Source organism: Mobula hypostoma, chromosome 11, assembly GCF_963921235.1.
Source record: "Mobula hypostoma chromosome 11, sMobHyp1.1, whole genome shotgun sequence".
Classification (NCBI taxonomy): Eukaryota; Metazoa; Chordata; class Chondrichthyes; order Myliobatiformes; family Myliobatidae; genus Mobula; species Mobula hypostoma.
Window position 1 is genome coordinate 43,065,399 of NC_086107.1, and position 20,315 is coordinate 43,085,713.

The 20,315-nt window shown below is 40.0% G+C and overlaps 1 protein-coding gene across 2 annotated transcripts in view; it reads left to right on the plus strand.

Moving 5' to 3' along the window:
* The window catches only part of LOC134354273 (protein inscuteable homolog), a 433,993-nt gene that overhangs the window by 207,881 nt on the left and 205,797 nt on the right, over window positions 1-20,315 (plus strand). For both annotated transcript variants that reach the window (XM_063063187.1, XM_063063188.1), the window contains exon 4: window positions 14,507-14,559. In XM_063063187.1, coding sequence (XP_062919257.1) covers window positions 14,507-14,559 — 53 coding nt within the window. The remainder of the gene's footprint in view (window positions 1-14,506; window positions 14,560-20,315) is intronic.

A 20,315-nucleotide genomic window follows, 5' to 3' on the forward strand; every position in this document is an offset into this window, starting at 1 on the left:
CTTGGTCTAAATACACCATGTGCAACTGGTGTTGGACTTCCTAACGAACAGATCTCAGATGGTCAGGATGCACAACCATTCCCTCCTCCCCAGCATCCTCAACACGGGTGACCCAGGGCTGTGTGCTGAGCCCGTTGTTGTAGAGTCTGCTTACACATGATTGCATGGCGAAACATTGTCAAGTTCACGGATGACGCAATAGCAGTGGGGCTCATCACCAACAATGACGAGACGGCCCACAGCGAGGAGGTTGGAGTGCTCGAGGCCTGATGCCAGGAAAATAGCCTCTTGCTCAATGTCAACATGACAAAGGAGATAGTTATTGACTTCAGGAGAACTCACACCACTCGCTCCCCTCTTTACATCTGTGGCACAGCTGTGGAAACTGTGAAGAGTTTCAGACACTGAGGAGGTTGAGGAGAGCTGGACAATGCACATCTATACTCACATCTTTCTACAGATGCACAGTGGAGAGAATCCTAACATGCTGCACCTCTGCATGGTATGGAAACTGCATTGTGGTGGACAGAAAGCCTCTATAACTGGTAGTCAAATCTGCCCAATGCATCAGTGACACCAGCCTACCTGCATTCAGGACACACACATAGAGAAATGGGCCAGTTACATCATGAAGGATCCCACCCTGCTGATGGACTGCTTGCCCCACTCCCATCAGCGAGGAGCCTACAGAGCATCCACGCTAAGACCACAGACTCAAAAACAGTTACTTTCCCCAAGCAGTAAGGCTGATCAACACCTCCACCCACTAACCCACACCTCAACACCCCCACCATCCCTACATTGTCATTTCCTGTCAGAGTCACCTTATGTACAGATATGCCTGTGCTTGGTGTCACTTTATGGAGGTACAATCAATCTATATATTTAAGCTATCTTATGTATTTATATTTATTGTATTTTTTTATTTTATTGGTTTTTATCTTATTTATATTTCTTTTTATTGTACTGCATCAGGTCTGGAGAAACAATTATTACAATCTCCTTTTCAATTGTGTGCTGGAAATAACATTTAAAAAATCTTGTATCTTAAAATGTCAGCACAATATCATGGATCAAAAGAGCTGGACTTTGCTATAGTGTTAAAAAATAAAATATAAATATTTGCATTGAAATTCATAATTCGTTTAAAATACAGCACTCAAAATTGAGAGAAAAAGTTCCACACTTGAACAATAAAAATGACTTACAACAAGAATTGATTGGCAAGCCTGCACTGTCTAAGCTTTTTTTCATTATGCTTATATATCAAAAGCATTAAATCTCACTTCAAAATAATTTTACTCATAAATTTGTAAATACTAATAAATAATATTTATGTTAGGCTAGGGAATACTGAAATCCAAGCAACATTTCAAATCAAATGCTGTGCTTTTGTTGGTAGAAATTACACAATGAATAGTTTCGAAAGGTCAGATGTTCGGTTGTCAACATTGTAGTTTTCAACTCCGTAGATTCAGGGACCGTGACCTGTTTCTTAGTAATTGCTTGTTGTGTGAAGGAAGAAAATGATTCAACATACGTTTTAATTAACTGAGTGGTATTGGATTGAATAAACAACCTTTGTGGTATTAAAAATTTGATGCAGATTTAAATTGTAGACTATAATGCTTCCTTTCACTGACTCATAGTATTCTGGAAATCTTTTAAGATGTGCTGAAATAATGAACTGCATTGTAATCTGCACTTTTCATAATTTTCTTTCCTCCTTTCATAAGGACATTGCTGTTCATAGGGAATGCAAGCACACTTCTTGAATGCAGGCAATATCCCTTTACTTTCTGAAGAGGGAATGCTTTGTGTATGGACCTCCAGAAAGATGTGCAAGATTGCCCAACTACCTCACATTTCCTCTCCCTAAAGCATGATTTTCACAAATTTGTTCAGTTTCTCAGAAGGATAGCTCTGGTCTGAATATCAATTTCGGAGGGAAAATTTCGAATGAAGTTGGAGGTGACATGGGATGCACGACAACTCTGGCAGGGTTTGCAAGACATTACTTCCTACAAGGTGAAACCCAATGGCAGTGATGCTTCACTACCAGATGATCTCAACACGTTCTATGCCCACTTTGAAAGGGAGAACACAACTACAGCTGTGAGGATCCCTGCTGCACCCGATAACCCTGTGATCTCTGTCTCAGAGGCCAATGTTAGGCCCTCTTTAAAGAAGGTGAACACTCACAATGTGGAGTACCTGGTTAGGCTCTGAAAACCTGTGCTAACCAACTGGTGGGTGTATTCAAGGACATTTTCAACCTCTGACTGCTATGGGTGGAAGTTAGAAACATAGAAAACCTACAGCACAATACAGGCCCTTCAGCCCACAAAGCTGTTCTGAACATGTCCTTACCTTAGAAATTACCTAGGGTTACCCATAGCCCTCTATTTTTCAAAGTTCCATGCACCTATCCAGGAGTCTCTTAAAAGACCCTATTGTATCCGCCTCCACCAACGTTGCCGGCAGCCCATTCCACGCACTCACCACTCTCTGCATAAAAAACTTACCCCTAACATCTCCGCTGTACCTACTTCCAAGCACCTTAAAACTGTGCCCTCTCGTGCTAGCCATTTCAGCCCTGGGAAAACGCCTCTGACTATCCACACGATCAATGCCTCTCATCATCTTGTACACCTCTATCAGGTCACCTCTCATCCTCTGTCGCTCCAAGGAGAAAAGGCCAAGTTCACTCAACCTATTCTCATAAGGCATGCTCCCCAATCCAAGCAACATCCTTCTAAATCTCCACTGCACCCTTTCTATGGCTTCCACATCCTTCCTGTAGTGAGGTGACCAGAACTGAGCACAGTACTCCAAGTGGGGTCTGACCAGTGTCCTATATACCTACAACATTACTTCTCAGCTCCTAAACTCAATCCCACAATCGATGAAGATCAATGCACCGTATGCCTTCTTAACCACAGAGTCAACCTGCGCAGCAGCTTTGGGTGTCCTATGGACTCGAACCCCAAGATCCCTCTGATCCTCCACACTGCCAAGAGTCTTACTATTAATACTATATTCTGCCATCATATTTCACCTACCAAAATGAACCATCTCACTCTTATCTGAGTTGAACTCCATCTGCGACTTCTCAGCCCAGTTTTGCATCCTATCAATGTCTCGCTGTAACCTCTGACAGTCCTCCACACTATCCACAACACCCCCAACCTTTGTGTTATTAGCAGATTTACTAACCCATCCTTCCACTTCCTTATCCAGGTCACTTATAAAAATCACGAAGAGTAGGGGTCGCAAAACAGATCCCTAAGGCACACCACTGGTCACCAACCTCCATGCAGAATATGCCCTGTCTACAACCACTCTTTGCCTTCTGAGGGCAAGCCAATTCTCAATCTACAAAGCAATGTCCCCTTGTATCCCATGTCTCCTTACTTTCTCAATAAGCCTTGCATGGGGTACCTTATCAAATACCTTGCTGAAATCCATATACACTACAGCTTCTGCTCTATCTGCATCAATGTGTTTAGTCACATCCTCAGAAAATTCAATCAGGCTTACAAGGCACGACTTGCCTTTGACAAAGCCATGCTGACTATTCCTAATCATATTATGCCTCTCCAAATGTTCATAAATCCTGCCTCTTAGGATCTTTTCCATCAACTTACCAATGACTGAAGTAAGACTCACTGGTCTATAATTTCCTGGGCTATCTTTACTCCCTTTCCTGAATAAGGGAACAACATCCGCAACCCTCCAATCCTCCAGAACCTCTCCCGTCCCCATTGATGATGCAAAGATCACCGCCAGAGGCTCAGCAATTTCCTCCCTCACCTCCCAGAGTAGCCTGGGGTGCCTCTCGTCCAGTCCCGGTGACTTTTCCAACTTGATGCTTTCCAAAAGCTCCAGCACATGCTCTTTCATAATATCTACGTGCTCAAGCTTTTCAGTCTGTTGTACTCATCTCTACAATTGGCAAGATCCTTTTCCGTAGTGTAAATTCAAGCAGTTGTGGATGATACAAGCCCAAAGGTCATGTCACAGTTGTGGTCCAATTACTATAACAGGTTCCTGCCAAATGTGGCTACTGTGCTCCACTCCTTGAAATAGTTACTATAAATCAGGAAGAAATGCTAATGGACAAAGCAGTGTGAGATGGCTTTAAAAAAGGTAAGGGAAATGGTGCTGTTGGACACTGTACTCACACCATTATGATCCAAATCATCCAGTAAAGCTGTTTGGAATGCCAACACATCCAGAGGTAAGGTGTCCAGGGCTGTCAGACCATTACTACAGTCACAGAGTCAACTCCCATGGCCACCATGCAGGAGGCTTCACAACCTGAGATTGTTTCACTGCCACAAGTCTCACCTGAGATTGTTTCACCACTACAAGTCTCACCTGATTCTCACCTGAGATTGTTTTACCACCACAAGTCTCACCTGAGATTGTTTCACCGCCACAAGTCTCACCTGCTAAGCAGAGTGATCTGTCTTTCAGGAAAAATGTTATCCCACAAGAGTAAGAAAGCCTCCATGGTGATTAAATCTTTAGGCATGAATGAGACTATGTAAAATTTACTATGCTGTGAATGTCTGTGTAGTAGTTGTAGGAGCCATGCACATACAATTCATCTGTATTGTAGTTTGTGGATTGTTTATTATGGTAATCTGTCATGTGGGTTCAGGCGCGGGAGAAGCTAAAGAGTGTAGTTATGTAATTTTGTTTCGATAATTATTTAGTTTAGTCTAGTGGAGAGTGTGTAAGCCATGGGGAATAGTACTTTTTGTTGACTATTAATTGGAACATTATTAGACCACTCAAATATGTATAGACTGCTAATTCTGATATCACTGAACTAAGCTAATAGAACACTTACTACGCTAATTTCTCTTTTATATTGCTAACTTTGTTATTAGAGTGCTAAGTAAACTATTATATCACTAGTTTTATTTTGTTAGTTTTTTTTATCAATATAAGATCTTTCACCCTTGCTGATTTCGTAATAAAGAATCGAATGTATCTCCTTCAATTTGGAAATTCGTTGTTTGGAAGTGCGTCATACAGTGTTGAGTACCCTGGTTTAGTACCCCAGCAGTTTTGGTTTGTTTTCAAGTAACTGCAATATTTTGTCAACAAAAATTGTTATACCAAATGAACACCAGTCTCCGGAAAAAGATTGCCTCTGACCCATGGGCAAAATTGGAGTCACAACACTGAGAACAGCAGATTGGAAACTTGAGTAGCTTGCAGAATAAATATCAGTGACCTTTTGTTTTGCTGTGTTTTTGTGGTTTGAACACAGATGTGAATGGTCAGCACTGCCCGTCCATTGGGGACCATTGCTCGATCATGTGGTGTTCATCGCTTTGTTTTATTGAAGTGTTGAAATATTCTGGTAGCTGATGTTCGAATTGAAGGCTGGTTGTTCAGTATGGTTTAAGTGCTGTGAACGTGTGGACAGTTTGTTTGTTAACTACGTTTATTGAATCAAATATCACCAGTGCTGCAGGCAAACAGAGAGTTAATTGTGAGTTGTGCAACTGAGAAAGTAACATGAATATATCAAGACATGGAATTGGCGCCAACGAACCTGCAGTAGGGGCTTGCAAAAGAGAAAATTAAAGCTGAGGCTAATCTAATTGAAAGTCTTCAAAAGGAGTATGAAACAAATGTGAACAAAGTTAAAGGTTTAAAAACATCAGTTAACAACCTTATGAAAAATAAAGTAAAATGGCTTACAAGTGCAATCTTGTCTTGAGGACTTGACTAATTTCTGTGAAGCTGTTGCTAAGCAATATCATATGCTAATCTCATTACCTCCCAAGGCCAAACAAGAAAAACAGAACAACTTTTTTCAAACACTAATCACTATTGCAGTGCATTCATAGAGATTACGAATCAATGGTTGACCCAAACAAGTGACATTGAAGGTCGTGTTTCTGTAAAAGTGAATATGTGCCTCACCTTCCATCAGGCAATGTTTCTCAAATTCCAAGATGTGTTTTGACTATGCATAGAGGAGGCGACCCACTGGATATTGTGAAACTGAATGACAGAGTGTCTGATATCAGCTTTGGCTGTGGCAATTCAAGACAGACTTCCCTTCTCTGAATGCAGCCAGAATGAATAATCTGCTTTGTTAAGAAAAGATCAGAAGTTTATGGAGCTGGTTTAGAATTTTGCAAAACTAGTGGATGGCCTCTATCGGACCAGTTTACCTTTGATAAAGAAAGTGGTTAACAAGCCAAATAATAAGAAGATTCCTGAACAGCATGTTCTAAATCTAAGGAAGAGTTTTAAGAATGTTTGTCATTTCACACTGACTACACAGCTTTCATGAAGGATGTCATCTCCACATCCCCAAATGTTTTCCTGAAAAAATGCCAGCAGAAAATCAGGAATGCAGTGATGGGAACACAATGGTGTTTATCACCTTAGAAAAGGGAAACATCATGTAGTGTTTGACTGTGGAGCAACCTTTCAGGGAATATCACTTAATGCTCAGCCTTTACAGGGACCAGATCTTATTAGCTCACTGACTGGAGTCATAACCTGATTCAGAAAACATCCCGTGGTGATCATGGTAGATATGGAATCAATGCTTCATCAGGTTAAAATGCCAGTGGAAGCTGCTGAGGTTTCTCTGGTGGCCTGATAGTGGCCTCAGCCAAGATATGGTGGATATTAGAGTGGTGGTACATTGCTTTGGAACATCTTCATCACTGAGTTGCACTAATTTTGCTCAAAGCAAATATGCTGAATGAAGATCACTTCAGTGGCGAGACAATAGATAAGGTTTTGCAACACTTCTGTGTTGATGGTGGCCTTGTGTCAGCATCCTCTGAGGAAGAAGCAGTCTCTCTCTATCACAACCTTCTATCCATTTGTGTCAGAAGTGGCTTTTGACTCACAAAGAGGATAAGCAACATACGTAGTGAGCTAACTATGGTATCAAAAGAGCAAAGAGCGAAAGACAAAAAGGATTTGAAATTGGATCAAGATATATCTTCAGTAGAGAGAGTACTGGATGTGCATAGTGCATTGAGTCTGATACTTTCAAGTTTAAGATCATGATCCAAGAAAGACCACTCACCAGAAGTAGGGTACTCTCCACAGTTAATTCCATCTATGTTCCTTTAGGAATCTTGTGTCTGGTATTGCTTTCTGCTAAGAAGACCCGCCAAGATCTATGTAAGAAAAGGCTTAGCTGGGATGACAATATATCAACATCAGTTGCTCATAAGTGGTCAAGCTGGCTGGAAGAACTCTGCCAGTTGGAAGTCTTCTTGGCAGACTGTTTGAAACCCTTGAATTTTGGGGAAGTTACTGCTGCACAGTTACACCACTTTACAGACACAAGCAAAATGGCTATGGAGCGGTGACCTACTTATTGTGGAACAACACACACTCTCTGGTACACAATGCTTCTATCAAGGGAAAACCTAGGCTAGCTCCATTGAAGTCAGTTTCCATTCCTCATATGGAGCTCATTGCTGCTACGATGGCAAGCCGTGGACACATTGTGGAGGAAGGAATTGTACATGCAGTGTTTTTGACTGATAGTATTTCTGTGCTGAAGTATATTAAGAATAAAACTTCCAGGTTCTGAACCTTTGTTGCAAACAGAGTTTCAGAAATTCTTAAGGTCTCACAAGTACCTCAATGGAGGGATGCAAACACTTCAAGTAACCTGGCAGATGTGGCCTCTCGAGGGTTGAAGGTGAAAGCATTCCTGAAGAATGAGATGTGGGTGTTAGGGCTTCAGTATCTTCTTCAGCCTGAAAGCAAATAGCACGTGAATCCCAATTGTTGAGGAGAACTTCTGCTAGATGATACAGAAGCCATGAGGTGTGTTGCAGTGAATGCCATGCAGATTGAAGAAGAGGTGGATCAGGTTACATGTATAATCCATCACTTTTCATCTTGGACCTGTTTGAGAAAGGCAATGGCCTGGATTCTTAGGTTTAAGAACCTGCTCTTGCTTCTTAGTTAAAAGAGGAAGCAAGTGAACATCACTCTTGACTTGGATAAAGAAAAAAAAGGGTATTTTTTTGGAGAGAGGGATTGAGAAGATCAGATCAACCACGCTACCAAGGGAAGACATTTATGCTTATCATAGATGGAGTAGGTCAAATACATGTCAAATTTATCTTGGAAGTGGTGGGTCAAAGAGAAATGGTCAGGTATAAAGCACAATTTCCTGCCTGGAAACGTGGTGCTTATAGTTGATGGCACAGTGCCTAGCAACTCATGGATTGTGGGAAGAGTCATTCAAGTTTTTGCAGACAGAAGAGAATTTGTGCAGCAGGTGTACATCAAGACCAAGACCAGCTGTCTGGACAGGTCTACAACCAAGATCTGCCTTCTACAGGAGGCAGAGGTTTGAGGTGCTACAGCTCTAGAAGCTTCATGATTTTGACTTGACGGAGAATGGTGGTAAAGATCACTCTGTTCTGGGGTAAATGCTGGTAATCTCTGGCCTAGGTGACTGTTATGTAACATGTCTGGAAGAAGAAAGAAGAAAGGGCATTTACATAAATGTTAGGATGTTTGTTCTTGAAGATATTATGGCTCCCATTTTGGTAGTATGTAGTTGAAATGATTATAGTGTAATATTTAAAGTGCTGGGATATAGGAGCCTTTGTTATATTTTTGTCTGATGGGGCCATGTGTCTATTTTCTGTCTGGATTGTAGTTTGTGGTGCTTTTTTTTCTTCTTCTTTTCCAATATTTTTATTAAATTTCATATACATAAATACAGAATTCATAAGGATTCTTATTATAAATCAAAATAAGGTAGCACAAAATGCACCATATAAAAATCACACTGATACAAACATGATATCCCATATTCATGATCAATCAAATAAAATAAATTAAATTATGAAATACAATAATATGGTTAATTATATTATAAAAAAAATCTACACCTACTACCAAGACAAAGCTGGTTGATAAAAAAGAACAAAAGAAAAAAAGAGTACTTTACCATATAGTGTTTTATAATAATAGCCCAGATCTATATTTTAATAACAATAACAGTTCAAAGATTTTCAAAATAGTTCAGAAAGGGTCCCCATAACGTTTGAAAATTTTGATTAGAATCAGAAATCGAACACGGAATCTTTTCTAAATTTAACCATGACATAACATCGCATAATCATTGAGCATGAATGGGGGGGGGGGGCAACCTCCTTCCATTTAACCAAGATCACCCTCCTAGCCATAAGAGAAATAAAAGCCAGTACCCTCAAATGAGAAGGCTCCAAAATTATAGCTTTTTCCTCAACAATACTAAATAAGGCAGTCAAAGGATTAGGCTTAAAATTAACTTTAAAAAGTGCAGAAAAAGTTTGGACTACATCTTTCTAATACTTTTCAAGGCTTAAATATGACCAAAACATATGAATTAATGAAGCCTCTCCATTAGTACATCTGTCACAATAAGGAAATATATCTGCAAAAAAACGAGAGAGCTTGTCTTTAGACATATGAGCCTTATGTACAACTTTAAATTGCAGGAGGGAATGACGAGCACATAATGATGAAGAATTAACCATTTTGAAAATAGTCCTCCAGGTCTCATCAGATAATGAATTCTGTAAATCCTTTTCCCAATCTTTTTTAATTTTGTCTAAAGGAGCCATTCTCAGTCCCAACAACAGACCATAAATATAAGATATTGAACCATTATCAAAAGGTTTCAAATTAAAAATTACATCTATTATGTTCTTATCCAGGCTGGTAGGAAATGTATGTAGTTTAGATCTTAAAAAATATCTAATCTGTAGATATCAAAAAAAGTGGGTATTTGATAGGTTATATTTCACTGAGAGCCGCTCAAAAGAAGAAAAATACCCTCCAACAAACAGATCCTGAAATCGTTTAATGCCTAATCTATCCCATTCTCTAAAAAACAGATCAGTCGTAGATGGTTTAAAAATAAATTTAAAAATAGGACTAGAAAGAGAAAATCTCAATAAACAAAATGTTTTCTAAACTGTAGCCAGATCCTCAAAGTGTGTTTAACTACCAAACTATCAGTTAATTTATTTAAAGATAAAGGAAGAGAGGATCCGAGAAGAGAAATAATAGAAAATTTCGTAACAGAGTTGGCTTCCAAAAAGACCCATATTGGTGCTTTTTTATGGTGATCTGTCACGTGAGTTGGGGTGTGGTAGAACAAGTGAGTATTCTCGTTTTGCATTCTTGTTTTATTAGTTGTTTAGTCTAGTGGAGAGTGAATAAGCCATGGGGAATGAAACTTTTTGTTGACCATTAATCGGAATTTTATTCTTCCACTCGAATATGTACAGAATGCTAACTCTGACTGCTTATTTACACGATTAGATCACTAATTAGACTTTTATATCCCGGGTTTAATTTTGTTAGTCTTTTATTGCTACAAGATTGCTCATCTTTGCTGGTTTCGTAATAAAGATTTGAACATACATTTTCGATTAGGAAATTTGTTATTTGGAAATGTGTCTTACAGTGTCAAGTACCGAAGCTTAGCCTCTCAGTGGTTTTGGTTTGTTTTGAAGTAACCGCTAGAGTATAGCTAAATTATATAGTAAACTGTGTATATAGTTGAGATGCATTCTATATTGAGTTGGAGTTCATAGCTAAGCACAGAGTGTTGTGGATTTTATATTTCAGTAATATTTGAATATTATAAGTATATTGTTTGATTAAGCATTCTTCATTTGTTTAAATAATTCATTATAGGTTATGTGTAAAGGTACGTAAATGGCAATACATCATCGTGTCACCATGTCGTACATGCATGCATCGCTTAAAGTAAAAACTAAACATACACGAATTATCTCTCAGCTTCATGTATTTCTTTTAATTCGTTCTATGTTTTGGAGTTACAAAACAGAACACCAACATTTTCTGTTTATATGACTTTTTCTGTCTTTCAGACCTTAATCTGTAATTGTGTAGATATTGAGAATTTTTCTGAGGATAAAAATTATACTGAAAGTTGCAGCTTTGATATGAAAATACAATGGATTCTGGTTAATTAGGACACATTGGATAAATATAATTTGCCCCAATTAGCTGAAGTTTTATGGAAATAGTTTAATGAAGACAAATTACATTTAACAATAGACAACAGACAATAGGTGCAGGAGTAGGCCATTCGGCCCTTCGAGCCAGCACCGCCATTCACCGTGATCATGGCTGATCATCCACAATCAGTACCCCGTTCCTGACTTTTCCCCATATCCCTTGACTCCGCTATCATTAAGAGCTCTATCTAACTCCTTCTTGAAAGCATCCAGAGAATTGGCCTCCACTGCCTTCTGAGGCAGAGCATTCCACAGATCCACAACTCTCTGGGTGAAAAAGTTTTTCCTCAACTCTGTTCTAAATGGCCTACCCCTTATTCTCAAATTGTGGCCTCTGGTTCTGGTCTACCCCAACATCAGAAACATGCTTCCTGCCTCTAGCATGTCCAATCCCTTAATAATCTTATATGTTTCAATCAGATCCTCTCTCATCCTTCTAAATTCCAGTGTATACAAGCCCAGTCGCTCCAATCTTTCAACATATGACAGTCCCGCCATCCCGGGAATTAACCTCGTGAACCTCTGCTGCACTCCCTCAATAGAAAGAATGTCCCTCCTCAAATTTGGAGACCAAAACTGTACACAATACTCCAGGGGTGGTCTCACCAGGGCCCTGTACAACTGCAGAAGGACCACTTTGCTCCTATACTCAACTCCCCTTGTTATGAAGGCCAACATACTATTAGCTCTCTTCACTGCCTGCTGTACCTGCATGCTTACTTTCAGTGACTGATGAACAAGGACACCTAGATCTCAATGTACTTCCCCTTTTCCTAACTTGACACTATTCAAATAGTAATCTGCCTTCCTGTTCTTTCCACCAAAGTGGATAACATCACATTTATCCACATTAAACTGCATCTGCCATGCATCTGCCAACTCACCCAACCTGTCCAAGTCATCCTGTATTATCTCAACATCCTCCGCACATTTCACGCTGCCACCCAGCTTTGTGTCATCTGAAAATTTGCTAATGTTACTTTTAATCCCTTCATCTAAATCATTAATGTATATTGTAAATAGCTGTGGTCCCAGCACCGAGCCTTGCGGTACCCCACTAGTCACCGCCTGCCATTCTGAAAGGGACCCGTTAATCCCTACTCTTTGTTTCCTGTCTGCCAACCAATTTACGATCCATGTCAGTACCCTACTCCCAATATCATGTGCTGTAATTTTGCCCACCAATCTCCTATGTGGGACCTTATCAAAGGCTTTCTGAAAGTCCAGGTACACTACATCCACTGGCTCTCCCTTGTCCATTTTCATAGTTGCATCCTCAAAAAATTCCAGAAGATTAGTCAAGCATGATTTCCCCTTCGTAAATCCATGCTGACTCGGACCTATCCTGCTACTGCTATCCAAATATGCTGCTATTTTATCCTTTATAATTGACTCCAGCATCTTCCCCACCACTGATGTCAGGTTAACTGGTCTATAATTCCCTGTTTTCTCTCTCCCTCCTTTCTTAAAAAGTGGGATAACATTAGCTACCCTCCAGTCCTCAGGAACTGATCCTGAATCTATAGAACACTGGAAAATAATTACCAATGTGTCCACGATTTCTAGAGCCTCCTCCTTAAGTACCCTGGGGTGCAGACCATCAGGCCCTGGGGATTTAACAGCCTTCAGTCCCATCAGTCTATCCAACACCATTTTCTGTATAATGTGAATCTCCTTCAGTTCCTCCATTACCCTAGGTCCTCTGGCCACTATTACATATGGGAGATTGTTTGGGTCTTCCCTAGTGCAGACAGATACAAAATACCTGTTCAACTCGTCTGCCATTTCCTTGTTCCTCATAATAAATTCACCCATTTCTGTCTTCAAGGGCCCAACTTTGGTCTTAACTAATTTCTTCCTCTTCACATACCTAAAGAAGCTTTTACTATCCTCCTTTATATTCTTGGCTAGCTTGCCTTCGTATCTCATCTTTCCCCCCCCCGTATTGCCTTTTTAGTTATCCTCTGTTGCTCTTTAAAAGTTTCCCAATCCTCTGGCTTCCCACTTATCTTTGCTATGTTATACTTCTCTTTTATTTTTATACTTTCCTTGACTTCCCTTGGCAACCACGGTCGCCCCTTACTTCCCTTAGAATCTTTCTTCCTCTTTGCAATGAACTGATCCTGACCTTCTGTATTATTCCCAGAAATACCTGCCATTGTTTGACTGAGTAAACAATGTTTCATTAACATTCATTAACTGAGTAAATTATGTATTTAAATGAAATACAGAACAAATTACAACACTATCAATAATACTACTGAACTATAAAGCTGTCTATTATTTCCTAATTGTTATCGATGGAGGAATTTATAGAGATTACACTGCTGTGTTTTTTTGATTGACAGTAAATGAACAAAATTAGGGCAAACACCTTGTGCAGATAATGGACTGCCTTCATTGCCTTCCTCTATGAAGTAGTGTCAAAGATCACTGCTTTTTACTTTTGTGTGGTCACCACAAATGAATCACATAACACAAGCTTATTCAACTGACACCATTTAAAAGCTGGGAACACACATCAAAGTTGCTGGTGAACGCAGCAGGCCAGGCAGCATCTCTAGGAAGAGGTACAGTTGACGATTCAGGCCGAGACCCTTCGTCAGGACTGTACCTCTTCCTAGAGATGCTGCCTGGCCTGCTGCGTTCACCAGCAACTTTGATGTGTGTTGCCTGAATTTCCAGCATCTGCAGAATTCCTGTTGTTTGCTATTTAAAAACTGTTTGCTCTAAGCATAATGTAGGGTCTAACAGCAACACACGTGCACGCAACTGATACTAGTTAGAAACTGTTTGGCAACAGTATCCAGTCTCAATTAATTTAATTTAATTTTATTTAGAAATACAGCCCTTCTGACTATTTGAATTGCATCATACAGGAAACCCCTGATTTTAACCTGAGCCTAGTCACAGGATAATTTACAAAGACCAATTAACCTAATAACCAGTATATATTTGGAGTGCAGGAGAAACCCATGCATTCCACAGGGAGAACATACTGACTCCTTACAGATGATGTTAGAATTGAACTCAGAATTCCGACACCCTGAGGTGTAATAGCGTCACGCTAACTGGTACGTTACCGTGCCCATAGTGTCCCAAATTAAAAAAGGAAATCCCATCTAATTTCTCATTAGTTTTTGTTCTTTAAGGGTTGTCCCAAATAGACGGCTGTCCCAAATAACTGATGGCACAGTTAACTGGAATCCATTGTATTGACAAAGGAGAATTGGCTTGAAACGTTAATTCTGTTTCTTCCAAATAAAGCCAAAGTGAGACTAATTTTCCATTACACGTTATGCAAATGTAAATTACTGATTAGCTGAGATGCTCAAATACAATTGAGGATTGCATAAAGTTGATAAATTCAGCAGATTTAATTTTCATTGTCCTTGGAGTATTCTTCTTACATTGTTCACTACCATATGTTCTTTTCTATTCCTTTGCAGTTTGGGAGGATTTTAATAAAGAAATGCACAGACCTGACTACGATAACTGAAAGGTATAATTCTGTTTTCTGCAGTCTGCATTCCAATTTTCTACTTTGAAATCTCTACTTTGACTGCTTGAATATAATTTTTCTGCTTTGTTTGTATTGCAATAGGTTTCAAACTTCTGTTGGCAGGTGGAAGACATTATTTTACTAATTAACATATATCAGGCTATATCAGAGACTTAATTTTGTCATAAAAAGTAGTGTAAATAACAGAACCCCTATAAGTTGAAATACTCAGTAACTATTTCAGAGATTTTCACAAAAGCTCATAAATTCATTTATTTCTTAACAAATATTGAAGTTGGAAAATAGTGGCAAATAATAACTAATGTTAATCATTGCATGGTTAAAACAAAAGTTACAATATCTGGACCTAGTGTTCACTTTGCTTTATTAAACCTCTGCTATGATTTCCAATACAAAGCTATGATCAACACTCAAAGCGTAAGTAACAACATCAGAAAGTGCTGGGGAAACTCAACAGGACAGGCAGCATTTGTGGAAAGAAAAATGTTTCAGGCTGAACACTCTTCATCAGAATTCAAAGTATTGTAGTGATGATGACATCTGCATTCTATTTAGCCACCCTTTAGACAAACATTTGCAATGCTCTCATGCTATTATAACAATTTACACTGTAAACAAAGTCAGGAATATCCTACCCAAAGGAAAATAACAAATCGAACCAATTTATTAGTTAATAATTAAACATAGAAGGAAGCCGGAAGGCTAATCGGGTTTACGTTGGTTCCCAGCTAACAATCCCATCTCTCTTCTTTCTTGTAAACAGACCCATCCAGTTCCCCTCCACTACCGCTCTCCTCCTCCTGATGGAATTGTTCCATATGCTCAAAAATCTCTCTTTCGACTCCTCTCACTTTCTCCAAACTCAAGGGGCAACAATGGGCACCTGCATGAGCTCCTGCTATGGCTGCCTTTTCATTAGCTATGTGGAACAGTCCATGTTCCCGGCCTTCCCTGGTAATGCTCCTCAGTTCTTTCTGTGCTACATTGATGACTGCATTGGTGCTGTTTATGTGCCCATTCTGAGCTCGTTAGTTTTATCAGTTTTGCCCACAACTTGAACAAGGCCTTCTGGAGCTGTGGGTCAGCAGCACCAACTCTTGCATCACCATGCTTTTCAGTAGTCAACCTCCTCATAAAACGAAGCCATCATCTAACTACAAACAAACTCAGTTCAGGTTTAGTTCAAAACCAGTCACGTCAACTCATTTTAGAGCTTGCCAGAGTCATTTGACTACAGGTTTAATTATTTCTTCAAATAAAGAATATAAGAAATAGAAAATGCGCCAGGAAACTTGGCCCATGTGCTCTGTTATTGAATACGATCAGATGGAATTTTCCTGTAGTAGTCCTACAATATATCCCTCAGTTCCTCTTTGGCATCTATTGCTGACTTGAATGTGTTTCATGACTTGGGCTGAGAATTCAAAGGGTTCATTCACTTTGAGATGAGGAAATTTCTTCCTGCCTTTTCCTTAAATGTCTAATTCCTTACATTGAGATTGTGGACCCAGTTCTTGATACATCAGCCAGAGGATATGTCTTCCCTGTCAACATCCATTAGAATTTTTTACCTTTGAATAAGATTACTTCCCTTTATTGTAAATTCAAGAGTACAGAACTAATGTAATCTCCTCTTGAAGGGCAGAAATCAAACCTTAGAGCCTCCATTTCACTCCATCTATGATCAGTGCATCCTTTGTTCAGCAGAAAGGCCAAATCTGACTACTTTATTTCAAGTATGCTCTTATTGGGATTTATGTACTGTAATTGGAGCAGTAAATCTTTATTACTGCAATCAAATCTTCCTTCATTAAAGGCCTGTACATCATTTACCTTAATTGCTTGTTGTACCTGAAAATTAATTTTCAATTATTTGTAAATAATGAATCCAATTTCCTCCAAACACCAACACTTCCCAGTTTCCTCACCACTTAAAAACACGCTGCTTTTCTCCCGCCACCCCACTAGGAATAGGGCTCCCCTGGTCCTCACCTACCACCCCACCAGCCTCCGGGTCCAACATATTATTCTCTGTAACTTCCGCCATCTCCAACGGGATCCCACCACTAAGCACATCTTTCCCTCCCCCCCCCCGGCTTTCCACAGGGATCGCTCCCTATGCGACTCCCTTGTCCATTCGTCCCCCCCATCCCTCCCCACTGATCTCCCTCCTGTCACTTATCCTTGTCAGCAGAACAAGTGCTACACATGCCCTTACACTTCCTCCCTTACCACCATTCAGGGCCCCAGACAGTCCTTCCAGGTGAGGCGACACTCCACTTGTGAGTTAGCTGGGGTGATATACTGCATCCGGTGCTCCCGATATGGCCTTCTATATATTGGCGAGACCCGACGCAGACTGGGAGATCGTTTTGCTGAACACCTACGCTCTGTCCGCCAGAGAAAGCAGGATCTCCCAGTGGCCACACATTTTAATTCCACATCCCATTCCCATTCTGATATGTCTATCCATGGCCTCCTCTACTGTAAAGATGAAACCACACTCAGGTTGGAGGAACAACACCTTATATTCCGTCTGGGTAGCCTCCAACCTGACGGCATGAACATTGACTTCTCTAACTTCCGCTAATGCCCCACCTCCCCCTCGTACCCCATCTGTTACTTATTTTTATACACACATTCTTTCTCTCACTCTCCTTTTTCTCCCTCTGTCCCTCTGACTATACCCCTTGCCCATCCTCTGGGTTTCCGCCCCCCCCCTTTTCCTTCTCCCTGGGCCTCCTGTCCAATGATCCTCTCATATCCCTTTTGCCAATCACCTGTCCAGCTCTTGGCTCCATCCCTCCCCCCTTCCTGTCTTCTCGTATCATTTTGGATCTCCCCCTCCTCCTCCCACTTTCAAATCTCTTATTAGCTCTTCCTTCAGTTAGTCCTGACGAAGGGTCTCGGCCTGAAACGTCGACTGTACCTCTTCCTAGAGATGCTGCCTGACCTGCTGCATTCACCAGCAACTTTTCTGTGTGTTGCTTGAATTTCCAGCATCTGCAGAATTCCTCGTGTCTGCTTTTCTACTTATTCGACCAGAGTAAATCTCCTCTAATGTTTCATCTTCCTTGCCCTTGCCCAATAATTCAACCTGTCTTTATCCCACTGTAACCTAGCTGAATCCTGTGTACAGCTTACTCTGCTAGAAAGTTTTATTTCCTCTATCCCCTTGAATGATGGCACTAAAATTGTGGCAGCATCAGCCACTTACAGCATCACGGCTGTCTTCAAAAGAGCTTTGGATCAGTTCATCAAGCAAAATTAGCTTCAATATAGTGTGCAGATAATAATTAATAAAATAAGTATATTACATTTGTCAGAGGTCAGTCATCACCAGTATTATCAGCCAATCCTCTTTAAGCTGCATTATCCATAAAACTCCTATTGCTAAATCAGGAACAGAGCTGCTGATCCAATGTTAATCAGTATTGAGCTGCATATACAATAGGTAATGAAGTGGCCTACAGCAGGACTTGTATAACATCCAGCTTGACTGGATATGGCAAACTCGCTGGAGTTTAGAAGAATGAGGGAAGATCCTCATTGAATATTGTAAGGCCTGGATAGAGCGACTTTATAGAGGATGTTTCCAATAGTGGGTGAGTGTAGGACCAGAGAGTACATCCTCAGCATAGAAGGATCTCCTTTTTGTGTAGAGGTGAAGAGGAATTTCTTTAGCAAGAGGGTGGTGGATATATGGAATTTATTGCCATAGGCAACTGTGGAGGCCAAGCCATAGGGTATATTGAAAGCAGAGGTTGATAGGTTCTTGATTAGTAAGGGTGTCAGAGGTTACTGGGAGAAGGCTGGAGAATGAGGTTGAGACAGATAATAAATCAGCTATGATCAAATGGTCACACAAACTCGATGGGCTGAATGGCCTAATTCTGCTCCTATGTCTTATGGTCCAAAACAATTAATTGTCATCTCGATCAAAAGAATATCCTTGTGTTAGCCTTCAACGATACTGCTATCTCCAAAACTACCCTCCAGTAGAGCTTATAGTCACTAGATAAACAAAGAAATTGCTGAAATTTTTCACCAGTTCCAGCAGCATTTTGAACACTTTATGTATTGCGTCAATGAACTGATCTATCAGTTATTTTCTGAATTCAGTTTTCTATCATCCACAGTATTTTACTTTTGTACATCTTGTATTCATTATTGATCAGAAGCTTAATTCAATTAATTACACAGAATACAGACTGGTTAACATTATTGATCAAAAGCTTAACTGATCTGATCACAAATCATACCAGTTAGTCAGTGAAACGAGATAAACGTCGAGCCATCTCTGGATAAGTCAAAATTTAATTGCAATATTTGCAAGCATGGAATGTATCTGACCCAAAATTCAAATTAAAATCAACTGAACTGTTAGTAAAAAAATATTGAAGACACATATTGAGGTGAAGACACATACAATAAGGTGAAAATATACCATTTGGTTCCAATGTACTTAGAAAAGACTAGCCAAGGATAATGATGATGCAAAGATTCTTGGGAATATGAACACTGATGAAGGTGCAAAAGGGCTTCATGAGAATCTTGCCCATTCACTAAGCTGATCATGGTGTCGAGGTCCTAATCGACGTTTACGATGGACGAACAAGCTGATCAAGGAAAGAGGAATAGAGTGTGGAAAATTAAGCCTCCATTTCAATTTACAAAATTCTGAGTATTTTATGTAGAGAGAAGGAAACATTGATGTTCTAAGTGTGCCTCAGATCATGCGTTTATGCATAAATCATTGAAAGCTGACATACAGATGTAGCAGGAATTTGAACGGCAAACAGATTGTTAGTCTTTATTGCGGGAGTATTTGAGTACAAGAATGAAGTTTTCTTACTGCAGTCCTGTAAGATTGAGACTGCCCTTGGAGTATTGAAAAGTGATCTCAGTAAAATGTACAAAATCATTCGAAGGATGGTAAATCCTTGCAATTCTCTATCAGGAAGATCTGAACAGCTTCAGTCATTGGTTCATTCAAACCTGAGTTTGATAGTTTCAATTAGTCAGAAACAAACAGAAATAGAAAGAGAGAAATCTCTCTCTTGGGAGTATTCTTAAGGCCCCCTCCCCATAACAGCTAAGGAGCTGATTGGGAGGCAGATTTTGGAAAGGTGCAAAATAACCAGTTGTTGTCATTAGTGACTTCAATTTCCTTAATATAGATTGGCACCTCCCTAGTGCCAAAAGTTTTAAATGGGGCAGGATTTGTTTGGTGTGTCCAAATAGGATTCTTGACACAGTATGCGGGTAAACTGACTAGAGGCAAGGCTATACTGGATCTGGTACTAGGCAATGAATCACATCAGGAGACAGATCTCTTGGTGGGAAGGCATTTTGGGTACAGTGATCATAGCTCCCCAATCTTTAGCGTAGCCCTGGACAAGGATAGGAACAGACAATATGTGAGCTTAGTGGATGGGTAATTAATAAGGTATTAAGTAGCAACTTGGAAGCATAAATTGGGAACAGATGTTCTTGGAGAAATGCGCAGTAGAAATAAAGGGGTTGCTTTGCGAGCACTTGTATGGGTTTGCACCAATGAGAAATGCAGAGAAAAGATGGTAGGGTGAAGGAATCATGGTTTACAAGAGAGGTAGAATATTTAGTCAAGAGGAAGATGGAAGCATTCTTAAGGTTTAGGAAGCAATACTCAGACAGAGCTCTTAAGAGATATAAGTTATACAGGAAGGAGCATAAGAGGCACTTAAGAGATCTAG